The sequence below is a fragment of the Pyxicephalus adspersus genome, chromosome 3 (genome assembly GCF_032062135.1).
Source record: "Pyxicephalus adspersus chromosome 3, UCB_Pads_2.0, whole genome shotgun sequence".
Classification (NCBI taxonomy): domain Eukaryota; kingdom Metazoa; phylum Chordata; class Amphibia; order Anura; family Pyxicephalidae; genus Pyxicephalus; species Pyxicephalus adspersus.
The window spans coordinates 53955291-53970775 of NC_092860.1; the positions used below are offsets into that span (position 1 = coordinate 53955291).

The 15485-nt window shown below is 35.9% G+C and overlaps 2 protein-coding genes across 5 annotated transcripts in view; one reads left to right on the top strand and one right to left on the bottom strand.

The window, feature by feature from the left end:
* The first annotated feature begins 5539 nt into the window (after positions 1–5539).
* On the top strand, positions 5540–10289 carry F2RL3 (F2R like thrombin or trypsin receptor 3). Its single transcript, XM_072404663.1, has 2 exons — positions 5540–5746; positions 8623–10289. Exons 1-2 carry the CDS (start codon positions 5656–5658, stop codon positions 9693–9695), a joined length of 1164 nt encoding a protein of 387 aa, XP_072260764.1. The 5' UTR covers positions 5540–5655; the 3' UTR covers positions 9696–10289.
* Positions 10290–11830: 1541 nt separating this feature from the next.
* Positions 11831–15485, bottom strand: part of CPAMD8 (C3 and PZP like alpha-2-macroglobulin domain containing 8) — a 70475-nt gene continuing 66820 nt past the window's right edge. For all 4 annotated transcript variants that reach the window (XM_072404662.1, XM_072404660.1, XM_072404659.1 and 1 more), the window contains exon 43: positions 11831–15321. In XM_072404662.1, coding sequence (XP_072260763.1) covers position 15321 — 1 coding nt within the window. In that variant the 3' untranslated portion in view covers positions 11831–15320. The remainder of the gene's footprint in view (positions 15322–15485) is intronic.

Consider the following 15485-nt stretch of genomic DNA (forward strand, 5'->3'; position numbering starts at 1 on the left):
AACTTTTGAACCCCTGAAATGAAGTGATTGTGTAAAACAAAAGCCTTTAGTTCATCAAATTTTTATGCAATCTTTTTGTTCAACCCACTAAATTAAAGCTGAAAGTCTGCAATTCAACTGCATTGTTTCATTTAAAATTGTGGTAATGTACAAAACCAAAATTAGAAAAAATGTTGTCTCTGTCCAAATATTTATGGCCCTAACTGTATACAGTGTGCAGAAGACGGAGTCTGTCCAGAAAGGAAGAACAAGACAGACAAACTCAGCAGTGCAGAACAGCCCTTGAGAAGGTGGTGGCCCTGCATGGATCAGAAACATTGACTGATAATGCCTGAAAAATAACTGAAAAAATGTAAAGAAGTTTGCATCAAAATGTCTGCATGAATAAATGAACATTATTCTTATAATAGGATAAAACTCAATCTGACTTCTAGTGTAAATTAGATAAATGCATTCCAGGTCCATCAAAACAAACATTTCTATCTTCCTTTTCTTTAGAAAAAACACAGATTATGTTTAGTATCCTTAATATACTACTTCTTAATTTTATATGCATCCTGCTGTGTGCACACTTTTAATCATATTTACTCAAACTGTGACATTGTTATACAGTGTGGTATAATTTGTTTGAATGACTAATATACATTTACCTTACAATTCATGATATTTATATACCTAACTTTGACATTTGACTGGTGCTACAAGCTACAATCTATTACTCATTTTGGGGTTTTTTTTGTACAAAAAATGTAAATATTTTACAGGAATAAAAATGTTTTTACATTCCACACAGTGCCCCCCTTCATTACATATCCAAAACCGAAAAGTTGTGCAAGGATGGGCGGCGTTGCAGAATTTTGAGATTAGTAATCTAAATGAAAGTGGTTTGACTGTAAAATTAGCACCTTCTGAAGTCCAAACGTGCATGTTACATAGATATTTGTTAGAAACTGTATCATATTCTTATTCTGTTGTATGTACTACATGAAAAATTACATGATCTATACTGATCTTATACCACTGTAGGTTAATTACTTTTCTGATTCTCATTGACTTGGTGATTTGCTTTGTTTTTTAAAAACTAAATATGATTCAATTATATATTAAATGGTCTACTAATTTGTAAAACATTTGTATGTACATTGATTTAGTGACACAATTTTGGAAGCATTTTGTAAAAAGTTACAGAGGCGCATTTAAACATAAAAAAAAGGGGACATGGCAACTTATTCTATGTGGCTAAAGAATATGTACATATCTCATTATGTGAGATTCTTGGATTAATCACAGCATCTTTAGCCATCTGATGATTTGTTTTACATCACACTAGGTAAGTTTTACTGCATAATCACACTGTCCTATTCTTTATGAAAAATATGATATTAATGTGTTATTGATGATAAACGTTGAATCAATTTTTTGTTTGCATTCATTCTTTGACGCCTCTTTCTAACGTATATACACATGTTTGTTATTGACAGTGATGCCCAAATGATGCTAGAGAAAAAAGTCATAGTATGGTCACCTTTAAAGGGATTTTCTAACTTATCTCAACTTAGAGAGAAGTGATGGTTGGTTATCTTTACCAGCCTTAGCAAGGTAGAGACCAATCACTGCATTTACCGGTCAGACTTATGGTGATGTTTGGCATCTTTTTAGGCAAACGCTGAAACAGGTAAATGTGTGGAAGACTGGAATCGGGGGGTGGGGGTCTCACGGTGGATATGTGGAAGAAGCTAGGACAGGTCAGCACTAAGGCCCCAGTAACTGTCCAGACTGAGCTCATGGATCGCTGGGAATAAGAATTTAGTTCTCAGTGAGACTAAGCTCATTGAGACAAACCAAAGGAGAAGGGACCCATAAAAGTGGTAAAGGAGCCCTTTGGTGCTAAGATTAAGACATTTTAATGGGTAAACCCACTTAAAAGTAGAGATGCTTCTTTCACTGTCATGGAAGAAGGTTATCTGTCAGTACTGTTCGTGATTTACTGCTACTGGATCTATATTGCTTGTATTGGACACTCTGCTGCCCTAGCCATCTCTCCCACATATTGAGTTAAAATAAATTCTCCCACACCTAATGTACATGCCTCTGCAATTTCTTTATTCCACATTACATGGGAGAACTTAGCACAACTACAGCCACTCCTTTGGGTGAGCATTACACTGTGTACTAGTGAGTAAGTATTACACTGTGTATTAGTAAAAAATAAAACAATACTGATCTAGTTTATGAGTAGATTATATAGCTTTAGGTCTGTGGCCTGACAATTTAATTATAATTCTACAGAAGTAAATGAGCTTTCAAACAGGCCTCACTGATTGTAGTTGCTGGCACTATGGAGTAACTCATGCTGAATTATTTTAGCTGAAGCCGCAACTTTTTTTTCAGAAATTCAGCTCCCCTTCTGATTACCAATGTAAACACAAAGCAAGTGCTCTGGCAGGGGAAGCAGGGAGAGCTGAGCTTCTGAGAGAATACCTTAAATGATTTCAGTGCTTCTCTTGTTCAAAGTTCATGCAATTACAAAGATATGCAAGGGTTGGATTTGATAAAAATTGTAAATAGTTGACTGTCTATATCCTAGCCACACATTCACCTTTAAGCGAAACTAAACCCTGTTATATTCACCTGTCCCCTTTCGGTCATCTTCCTTCTTCTGTCCCTCCTTGCCATTTTAGCCCACCTTGATTGGTAAGGATGATGTATTCAGTCCCAGCAAGCGCAGGGAAGCCAGGATTGCATGAATTACAACCAAAGCTGAGCTGCATATTGGAGTTTAGCTTTTTTTAAAAGTTCCACGGGACAGGCTGGTAAGAAGGATTTTGCAGAAGGGACATTGTCTGTTCCTTTCTGTTATACCATTTGCCTGATGCAACAAGTTGAACTTTAATTCTTTAAATTTTTGTATTTAAACAAATCATTTTACTGGTATTTCTGTGTTTTCTGGAAACAGAGCATTTTAAGCTAAGATAATTGAGCATTATAAGATTTGTTGGAGTGGAAAGGGAGAGAAATAAAAGCAAGCTGATTCATGCTATTATCTTAGTAGGATGTGTGCACTAGCATGATAGTAGATATCTAAATGAGAAAAAACAGGAAACCTACATCCTGGTAAGTAAAACGACCTTTAGCACATCTTTAGTTTATTCAGGGTCACATAAGCATTAGATGCATTATTATTTTGACACTAAATTACACTTAAATAAAGTCAGCGGTTCTGTGCTACCCAAAAGAAATGTAAAAAATTGCTGTACCCTGGCCCACTGCATCAAGGGAACAATCACTTATATTTTTCTTATCGCTGAAGAAATATCATGGTCTTTGAAATATTTTTTACATGGTTTTCTCCTAAGCAACACCCTTGTACTTTGAGGATCAGTTCCCCATTGGGAAGATTTCCTTCCATTTTGTTGCCCACAGCCACAACAGAATGTGAGAAGAAATCCATTATGTACAAATTCATGTCCTCTGAGAACAACTTTAACATTTTATTTTTTATTTTTGCTCACTTTCACTAGCATGGGTGAATCTGTGGCGATTTCACTTGAGAATTTCACTGGTACGTAATCAAAGAAAATGCTTAATCAGGCTCAGCAGGTGTTTACCAAATGCTGGATCATACTGGTATAGCCTTCCTACTTCACATATGTGATTTTATGGTTTGATCAAAGGTCTGCTTTAGGTGCCATCGAGTTTTTCAACAGTCATAATAATGCCTATGTCATGCTATTCCTGATCCTAAAATGGAATAGGAACCCATGGCTGAGGTAAGTAGAGTATACTCCACTCTTGCTTTCCCAGCAATCTCTATAGTTGGTCAATGTGAACCTAGGGAGCAAGGAACTTTGCCCCAGCTTGTACTAATAATGAGCACTATAGATATCCCTTTTGTAGGATAACACATTGATAACACTGCTCCTTGGAAGCTGCTTAAATTAAGCATAAATCTACAAAAAAATTCAATACACAAAATTCTTCTGTAACCTTTCACATGCTCATCTGAAGTTGCAGGACTGCTCTACAGTGTCCATTTGCCATCACCACAGGAAATTCCGCTTCTCTAGAGTCCACCATCTTCTCTTCTTTCATGTTAAAAGCATAGATTACTGTCAATGGTAACAGTAAGCTTGCCTATGCATGTGCAGTGACCCTAGCCCTTACTAGCTTCTTAAAATGAGAGGGAAAGGATTGTCAAGGGTCAAGAGGAGAGAGTCACCTCCCTTCTTGTCAATACACACTGAAGCTGAAATATAGAACAGATCAGAAATGGGACCAAACAGGAACAAATAAAACATATACTGTATGTACAACTCTGCTCCAAGGGAATCCATACACATAGTAAATTCTCCCCTATGTTCATATGCACTGTAAAATATAAATATGTAAAACCCCTTCATTGTAGCTGCCCACCATGAGCTCAAGTGGTGCCTGTTAAAATGTCACAGTACCTTCCATGCACTTCAATTGTAATACTTTGGTGCAAAATATCTCCCTCCTATTGTGTGTTACTTCCCCCATCTCCTAGATTGTAAGCTCTTCGGGCAGGGTCTTCTCCTCCTGTGTCACTGTCTGTATCTGTCGCTGGCAACCGCAATATGTTGGTGCAAAATAAATCCTGTTTTCATTTGGTGAAAAGAAAAATGTTGGTTAAAAATCATTAGACATTAAACATCATCAAGGCTATTCATCACCATCCTGGCATAAAAGAACTGTGTATGAAGGGATCAGCAGATTTTTTTTTTCCAGTGGCTACAGTTAAAGAGGAACTAAACTAAAAACAGCAAAAAAAATACACTTACCTTCAATCCCACAGGGCGGTCCGATCCATCCTGGGGTGTCCTGCATCGGGTCCTACGTCGTCCCGGAGCCAGCACTCTGGGCCCTGCCATCTTCGTCTCTTCTTCGGGGGTTATTCATCCTACGTCACCCGACCCAGGCACGAGATTGGGTGACGTAGGATGGAAAAAATAACTTTCCTATCTCACTTTCCAACGACAAACTACTTGCCACGATGCATGAACGAGTGCTCTACATACAGCACCATTCTGCTCTATGGAGAGGGGAGGGGGAGAACGACGGAGCGGCACCCCACTACGCTCTCCCCCCCTTTTGTTTCATAAAGATCGTTCGTCATCCGTGGATCCACCAGGATGGTCCTGAGCCGATTATTGGACGAGAACTATTGTGCGTGTGTACGTAGCCTTAGGCCCTGTTATTTCTACTGTTTATAAATTATGGGAGCAAACTTATATGCATATGAAATGCATATATCAGTCAATACTTTATAGAAGGCAGCTACAACTCATACTACAAGACATGGTGTAGAGGAACATGCATGCTCTTTAAACAGTACTTGTTTAAACACATCCTAGCATAAAGCATTTTGATAGTTTAACTTTCTCTTAAGAACCTAAACAAAACAAGAATAAAAATGACCAGCCCACACATACAAGCCTGCCAATTACTAAAGTTCCTCTGTAGCTTGTTTTACCCACCTCCCTAATAGGAAGTTCTCTACATTTCTTCCACTCCCTCCCCCTGTGTGCTGTGTTTCCTATAAGGACCCTTTCTGTATGTTTGGTGAGATAGGAAGTGGGTAATCATCTGCACCACATCCTTTGCCATTTAGTTCTTAGCAGTTCATGAACAACAATGGGCTCAACAGGCTGCTTGTGGTCATTCTCCATCTCTATACTGCTGCTTGCTTTATCCATCAGATCTTTAGCCACACAGGAGTATGATGGTATGTATGATGTCTAACCACATATATATTATACAACAGAGTTTTATTATCTGATTATTTCCATATAAGCATAAAATAATCTTATTCATTTCAAAGAGAGAGAATTTACTAAATATTATCTGTTAATCTCACTAATGTGCCCCAGTGATATGTGAAATTCTGGGAAACATTGTATTGTATGTTAAACACCTAAATAATATTATATATTTAATGGCTGTATATAAACATATGGCATTCTACTTATTTAGACAATATGCAAAGGGCAATGCATACAACAAGCTGCAGGATGTTTTAGCAGCTCATTATATTTTAGCTTTTGGGAGTAAATGAACAAAAGTCATGTTTGCATAGCTGTAATTAAGAACTATGTGTGCACACAAAACATGCCAATAAAATATTCCCATGTTTTTATCGCTCCCAAATCTTTTTTCTGACATGTTATTTATTGCACAAACAAATATTTACAACATTTCAAACAGTTCTAAAGGGCAAATATTTCTGGACTCTGTACATAAACAGACAAATCTTAAGTAAATATTTTTGTATAATTTCTGGAATTCTTTTTAGGATCAGCGGCAGTGGTATGTATCCTGTATGTAATATGCATGATTAAGTCAAATTATCAACATCTATGTTAATACAAAACAGATATTATGTAAAGTAAAATATGTAAAGTAAATAATAAGTAAATAGAGTCAAGCTATACTGTATATTTACCTTTATTAATTACCTTATTAATTTACCTTTATTAAATTATTTACAACAATGTCTGAACCCAATATTTTTGCCAGTATAATGTTTAGCTTTTGTTTAACCAGCAGCTTAGTATTCTAGGAAGATAACCATGCTTGCTGATTGGAGAATTAAAGAGCAGCAGCACATTGATGAGGTCATCCCCTTTTTCACTCTGCTTGCTCTTCCTGTCAGCATATTAATACAGCTCAACCTGACTGGCTGCAATGGATGATACTTCTTCTTGCCTGAGTATTTTTGTACTAGGAACCATTACAGTATATATTCCACAGTCAACAGCAACATCCTATTTAAAGAAGGATGGTGAATTCTTTAATTAACTTGTTTTTATTGAAGCGGAACTAAACCCCTTTTTCAAAAAATTGCAATCAAGCAGGTAATTTATTTCACCGGGACTAGCAATGACCATTCTACAAAATTGCCTGGTTGCAAATTTTTAAACACACTCACTTTCATTGCAAAGGCCACTATCTTCTTTCTTGTTTCAATCTTTGCCAACTTGATTGGCTGGGCCATGATGATGTAACTCCCGGTAGGTAAGTATGTTTTTAAAATCCTGCCAGGTCACAAATTTTGATGTGAAAAAAACATTGGCTCCAAATCTCATATACAGTGGTACCTTGGTATGAGTCTTTAATCCGTTCCAGATTCCAGATACCAAACAGAATTTATACCAAACACATTTTTTGGAAATACAAGGAAAATGATTAATCCATTCCCATAAAAAAAATCCTATTGTTATTGGCATTTTATACATTGATGGGGCTGTATGAAATATTTTAAACACTGCTTAATACTAAAATACATAAATAAAAATACAATTAGATGAAATAAATGAAACTTTAACCTCACTTTACCTTGCTGAGAAGAGCCTACTAGGATAGTGCTGAGAAGGGAGGAGGAGGAGATTTTATGTAATTCACAGAGAGTTATAGCGCGGGTTGTTCACTGAATGGTAGCAACTGGCGTACTGACGCTAATGGGCAGTCGTGGCTTTGTCTCGAGAGAGGTAAATAAGGGTAGCGCGCGGTGTTATGACTCTTTCTGACCCATACAAGTTCTAGCACAAAGGTTGTATACCAAGCAAAAGCAAAACAGGACTTATACCAAGTTGGACTTATTCCAAAGGGGACTTATACCGAGGTACCACTGTAATTTGTCCTATAGCTTTACCTGCAACTTACAGTTTTTCTTCCTTTTCTAATGCTTTCTGCTGCCCTGATACTTACCTGGATTAGGGACAAAAATCAGCAACAACTCAAAATAAGCAAGTACCTGAAATATTAACACCGTGTATTGTAATAATGTAAACTAATGTTTGCAGTAACCAAAAACAATGAAAATGCAAACCCCAAACAAACCAATGCAATGAAGATTTAAAAAGTCAATTAATTCATAATTCATTAAAGTTTGATTTTGCACTAAGACGATTACAGTCAAAGGCATAGTGTCCTAGATGATCTTACGCTCGGGTCAGTGTTTCCAAAATAGGGTTCCTCCAGAGGTTGCTACAGGCTTCTCTATGAGCAATTTGTGCCTCCCAGGTCAGTTACCGTTGATACAAATGATCGTTTTGGCTATTTGTAAGGGTGGAATTCTTCTCTGAGGTTTTCCTCAGTTTCTCAATCATTTTTCCTGTGGAAGTGGATGTAAACTCCACTACCAGTGCACAAGGATCTGCCATCAAATTTAAACATACTCAGCATTGGGTGTAAAACCAAATTGCTGCCACAGTCATCTTTGCTTAGTCTTCTTTTTAGTTTGTAGTTTTCCTCCTTGGCTGGATGGGGATTAGGTAGCTCCGGCACATCACATGGCAGTTACTTTATATCAGCACAGAATCATGGCGAGCTTGGACATTGAGCCACATGGAAAAAGAAAAAAAAATCTGACTGCCAGGCATAAGAATCTCTGGAAATAGACACTTTATAGTCTCTTCTGCCAATAAAAAAGCCTTCAAGTCAGGACTTTTTTTAGTTGACTTTACTTCCATTTAGCATTGGATGTACCATGACCATGAATAAGAACTTTTCAGAATTACATTAACAAACAAAAATATTCAGACAATTTTTCAAACACGTTAAAAATTGTAACCTATTTCCTTATTCTTCATCTCTTTACAGATTACTCAAACGAAGCTGAACCCAACGACACAGATACGTGTGAGAATATAGTATTTCCACGATCATTCCGTGGGGAGCTAAACGATACATTTTTGTCACTTTCAGAAACATCCATGGAGTATCTAAAAAGCCCCATCACTATCCTGCTTATACCATTTATTTATACTATTGTGTTCCTGGTGGGATTACCAGCCAATGGTCTTGCTTTGTGGGTTTTGATGACCAAAGTCAAGAAGATGACATCCACAGTCTTCCTAATGAACCTAGCAGTGGCAGATCTCTTACTCATCCTGGTGCTTCCCTTCAAAATACTTTACTACTTCCTGGGAAATGACTGGATCTTTGGGGAGTTTATGTGCAGAGCTGTAACTAGTTTCTTCTATGGAAACATGTACTGTTCAGTTCTCCTCCTCATGAGCATCAGTTTTGACCGCTACTTGGCCGTGGTCCACCCTTTTTTTTCTAGGACATTTCGAAGTCGGGCTTTTGCCATTGCCATATGCTCCCTTTCCTGGCTAATCTCTGTTTTATGTACAATTCCTTTAGCTACAATGCAACAGTCCTATCCATTACTTAATGCTGAGATTACAGTGTGCCATGATGCTCTTCCCAGACAAGAGCAAGCAGAGTATTTGGTTTATTATTTCATGACTACCATTGCTATCTGCTACATTTTACCCCTGGTGATCATAATCTTCTGCTACATCTCTGTTATTCAGGCACTGATAAAAAGTGGAGAAAAATATGTCTATGCTGTAAAACTGAGTGTTTTGGTTCTGGTGATAGTGATAGTCTTCTTGACACCAAGCAATGTGGTTCTTCTGATCCATTACTCTGAGCACTGCCTGAAAAGTTATGGAAATCTTTATGCTGTTTACATGGTCTGTTTAACTCTAAGTGCAATTAACAGCTGTGTGGATCCCTTTGTATATTATTATGTGTCAGACGAATTCCGGGACAAGGTGAGAAACAGGTTCCGAAAACGTTCCAAAATATCTATCACTTCAGTCAAAACTTCTAAAGAAACTCTTCCAGCCACCTACTCCAGTTCCTGCTCACATTCAGTGTTGTGATGATTTACTTTTTCAAAACCACCATTCACTAGACTGAAAGTATGGCTAGAAAAGTGTTTATATCAGTAACGGGTTACACAGAGTTGTCTTGATTAAGTGTGGTTTCAAAAGCCACTGTTTAGAAATGTGTAACTGTTCTTAAGGGAAATAGTTTCAGCAGATGTAAGGGCATTACTTGGAAAGTCCATAAATTAGATATATCATGAAGAATGCTTACTGTCAACACCAACCATTATTGTTGATTGAAAAACTTGTACTTGATCTTGTGAGATAGGTATTTGTTGTATACTGCCTGTTTAGTATTTATAGAAATGTATATTATATTTTGTGTCACCCCAAAGACTTGCATTGTGAACTCCTGTATAGTACAACTAAGCAAAAAGCAGAGCTAGCACATGTAAAAAATGCTGCCCTTGTTTACATGTATAAATAGACATTATGAAAAGAAACAATATTTAAAAAATAACAACAAATTGATAAGATCATTACGCATTTAGCTAATCTATTCACACGCATAGCTAAAAAACATACAGTTCCTACAGGTGAAAAAGACTGAAACCTTTACATTATTATAATAAATGTTATGTGAATCTGTTCCTGGTTTACTTCATTGGATGTATAACTATTAGGTAAATGTTCTGATATTATGCAGTGAAAAAAAAAAAAACAATTTAATCAGAAAAATTTTTAAAGTTACCTAAAGCAGGTAACACAGCCTGGTCTAAAAATTCCTCATTATTGATATTAGCAAATTTTTCACAAGAGACAGCAACATTACTGGCAGCAGCTAAAATATATATTATTATTCATACTATTAATTAGCAGTATTTACATGTTACATAGCGCTGTACATTAAATAGGGGTAGCAAATGACAGAGATACAAACACAGAAGGAGGAGATGATCTTGTCCAAAAGAGCTTACAATCTAAGAGCTGGGGGAAGCAGCACAAATTAGGCCTGTTTTATTAAAGCTCCCCACAACTGGAGAGGATACACTTTCATCAGTGAAGCTGGGTGATTCAGCAATCCTGGAATGGATTTCTTCAAAGTCATTTCCTAGCAAATGTTTTGAATCCTGAACCAAATTCATTTCAGGTTTGCAGGATCACCCATCTTCACTGATGAAAGTGTATCCTCTCCAGCCTTGGAGAGCTTTAATAAATCAGGCCCAATATAAGGGTGGATATGGAATTGGTGGGTAAGTAGTGAGGGTTTTGGGATATAGAAGAAGAGTGGTGAGAAAGTTTGAAAAGATGGATTTTGAGTGCTTTTTTAAATGGGTAAAAAGTAGACAAAAGCCAAATAATATGTGGAAGACCACTCTAGAAAAGACTTGGAGCCATGCATGTGACAAAGTTATGAGTAGGGAAGTTATATATATATATATATATATATATAAATATATGGTAAGAAGCAGCCTTAATTTTTGTAATGAAGAAACAAGTGTATATTTTATTAATGGCCAAGTGTTCGCGAACATCCAACAATCACAACTAAATGAGCTTCTTGGAATCCTATTCCAAAACACTGGACATGCTGGGAGAGTATGTGTAAAAAAAAAGATACAACAATTACACTGTAGGGGCATAGACTGATGTGTATGGGTCAAAGATTCAAGAAAAATGTTGTGTTGGCACTGTATATCAAAGTATATATATAGTTTTTTTTTATCCAGTTGAATAGTATAATTTCAATTGGTATAAAATGTTCCTGCTAAATAGCTATTAATGTATAAAGTGCTATTTATTATGCTTACTAGTTGGTAGTTGAATTTGACAGATGATCATATATATATATATATATATATATATATATATATATATATATCATCTTTTGTATAACTTTGCATCTACAATACATATGGATAAAATACTACTAGAAAACAGTATTCTTCTAAGAATCCTCTTGTACCCTAAGAAGGTTAAGCTTCTCCTGTGAAAGAGATTTTCTACCCCAAACCTTGTGGAAAAGAAGAGAAAGGTCAGCTCAGTACTGTCTTTCCAATTGCCACACCAATTTGAATGTGCTCTTCATGTTTATAATGTATTAGATCTCTCACACACACATTCTATATTTTAGGCTGTGCCTACATTAAAAAACAATTACCAATAAAGACAAGGAAGCAATTAGAATAGTAAGTTGTATCATTAGTTTATTGTAACTTTGTACACTTTATTGAAAATCATTTTTAAAAAAGCAAAGACTTTATGGAGAATCTTGGGTACATCGATTATTCAGGGGAGAGAAACAATGTTTTCACAATGCTCCCTAACTAGGTAATCACTGTTGTCTTAATAAATGTCTATAGCACAGATCAGATAAAAAGGGAGCCTGAGAAATGAGGAATGGAGATGATTGACAATTAAGTGTACCTAAACTGAGAGATTACTAAAGTGGCATTGATCAATTTATCCTTAGGATTGTTATTGCCTGGGTGTAAACCTTTGTTGTCAGTAGTTTCACACATCTGAAATTAGCATGCAGGTAAGTGATTCAAACGTTGTGCCACAATTAGCTTAACATCAGAGCTGTACTCATTCTAGGTTTGTGATTCAGACAGTATCAAAGGCAAGGGGATCAAAACACAAACCAAAGAGTATTTTTAAAATCAATCCCTCAGTTTAAGTTACACTTAGGAGTCACATGGAGGAAAAGTATGGGGCTTTATGGCATCAGTGAGGACTTACTGAAAAAGAGGTTAGAAGGGACAATATCCAGTTCTTGACTAACAATAAAAGGTTACATAACAACAACTAAGGAACAAATTGGATCTGAACCCAACATAATTATTGGTCTGTTACAGAATCTGTTGCAATATACACTCAGATACAAACAATATGGACAAAAGTTTGTAAACTGTTTTTTCTCAAAGAATGATGCATGAGTGAGATACTAATGCTTCAATAACCAGATACAAAATCACACCTATTTCATATACATATCTACTGTGAACAAGCTTATACTGCCAGCAACACATTTACTTCTAATTAGCAATATAACATTTGCTGTTAGGCCACCAGCATTACTTACGAAGGCAAGCAGCTGCTAGTCACTGGCAAAATTATTCATTTACTTTCAGTGTATATTAGAAAATGAAAAAAAAAAATCATAAGGTATGTTAATGCCATTTCTCTTGCCCAAGCCCAAGGTCTTACAACCTTCCCTAAATCATACAAAAGAAATTGACTTTCACTTTGGCAAGAAAGATTTATGTGTAACAGTTTATATACACATATTAGGAAGGACAGTACAATTAAATATAATTTATCATACTATATTATACATTAAGTTATTCGTTGAGGGTTGGGGCACAAGTGTTGAGGGGGGTGTCACATTGCCATCATATAGCGTTATGGTTCTGGAATGAATCTTGCTGATTGGGTTGAGTTTTACAATGTTCATTTATTTAGTGAAGCATGTTCCTGAGCCAGTTATAAAAGTTTGACAACAATAAATGTTTGTAGAACTACTATCATTTTAATGCCTTATGTATCAAAAGCATCAGGGAATGGTAAAGTTTTTGCCTATTGGTGCAAATCAGATATAGGTAACCTGTAAGCTGATTGACTGCAGTGGGCAATACAAGCACTTCTTTCATACACAAGAACTTTTTGTTGTTTATTTAGAACTTATACATTCTAGTATGGATTAGGCTTAATTGGTTGAGTGACAATTGCCTGCACCCTACTAGTTCTAAGGCAGAGAAGGCAGGAAATGTTTGCAGACTAACAAGGAAAGGGCTTGGTCTCTGTCATTAAAGGTCATGACCTACTTTATTATAACTTGCCACTTAAACACGTTGTATAAACAGGATGATTCAAATGTTCTGTGCTGACCGTACTGAACTGGTGATCTCTCATCAATCTGTTTCCTATTCCTGCCATATATACATATTACATATTTGAAATGAAACTAAAAGTGCTAACTCCTCTAAAGAATTTTGTGCAGTTCCTGTATGTATCTGTAGGTAAAAGTTGATGAAATTATGACACAAATGTGGCTTGGTTTGCTTGTTGTTGTTAGTACAAACAAACTAAAACAGTGACTGTCCATATAAATACAGCTGGAGAAAAGTCTATAGATATCGCCCTGGATGTCAACTACATAGTTTAAATTATGGGATTTACAACACAAGTGACTGAAACATGGACAAACATCGAATACTTTTATTACTCATGTCAGGTACTCAGAACTATTCTGTTCGTTCCCCTCTATAAACTCCCTAAAAGTATGACAACATGAATAGATCCTAAAGTATATAGTTTAAATAAATATTTTGATGATCCACCCATTTTTTACAAAGATTTTTTTAGCTTTATTGTTTTTTTGTGTGTTGCAAATTCTCATTCTTGTATTTGAAAATTGTTTGAGAACCAACAAAGAATGGTGAGTTTTTAACACAATCAATAATGAATACAATATGTATATTATGTTAAGTAGCTTGGAAGCTGTAGCTTTTTGGGATTCAAACTTTTGCCACTCAAATTCAGTAGTATTAAATTGAAGGTAAATCCTGGTAATACTTCACCAGCATGGCAATATATACTATGATTGTTTTAGTTGGTGACCATATTTATTTAGCCTACAGAACGGGGACCCAAAGCCTGCATAGCATCTGTGTAGTGCCCAAAGCATGAATTGTAAATTGCAATAGCACATGATTGCCATTTTTGTGTTAGATCTAACTATAAGCTGACCCTGACTATAATATTTTCCTCCTCTTAGCATAAGAGTTTGTGTATCTCAAGGTATTCACAGGTATCTAAATCGGTCCTGTTTAAACAAAATAGCAAAGTTCCTGCAGAGAAGAAATATTATACTTTGACCAGCAATTGTACTAGGTTGGCTGAGTTAATTTGTGCTTTGTTGGATCTGGTAACATTTGGTTATGCACACAATTTAAGTTGCTAGGCTTTGTTTGCCAGTGTTTCTTTTAGTCTCATAACTTGCACATTGCCTTCAATGAAATAAAATCAATGTTTAAAGTAAAATATAAATAAGAATTGGCAGATGTATAAGGCGTAGTGAGAGCATGTTGAAAATGGAAAAAGTTAAATGTTAAAATTCAATAAAACCTGTAATATAAAGGAAATGTGTCTGGTAAAACAAGGATCAAAAGACAGGATCAAAGCTTTCCTAGATGTGGCATATTTTCCGCCTGTAATTCTTCGGATGAAGTCGTTGTCCTGGCGAGAAAATATTACTCTTTTAGCTGGAACACTAGAAACTTTGAACAGCAAGCTACAAAGCTGCTTGTAAAATCTGGCAAGGGAAAGTATGATGGGATTAAAGGAGAAGTCCGCATTTTAGCTCAGGAGATGAAAGGAGGTTTCTTGTTGTCCAAGTTCTAAGGGAAAGCTTAGAAATGATTCCTTTAGAAAAAAATGGATTTATTTTCTACATCTGATACATCTGTATCCTCTATGAAAGTTCCATATTGAAAACGCAAAAAGAAAAAAACTAGCTGGTTAAAAGGAAGTAAAACAAAATAACAGATAGATGTAAGGCAAGTGTCTATAACCAGCTAGGTTCAGTTTCTTAGTATCCAGTAAAATGCAATCTGTCCAAGTCCACTTTGTGTTGAATATATTTTTCTGGTCTGTGTTTTCATACATTTCATGTTCTCTTGAAAAAAGAAAAAAAAAAAAGGTATCAACACATATGAATAGAGATGGTTCTTGATTTCTGTTGCATAGTCTGCACATTTCCAGCTTATGCATGGCCTTTTTTTACAACAAACCCTTGAAAAAGTGCTTTTACTCCCAAACGGTGTTCCACTATATTATTTC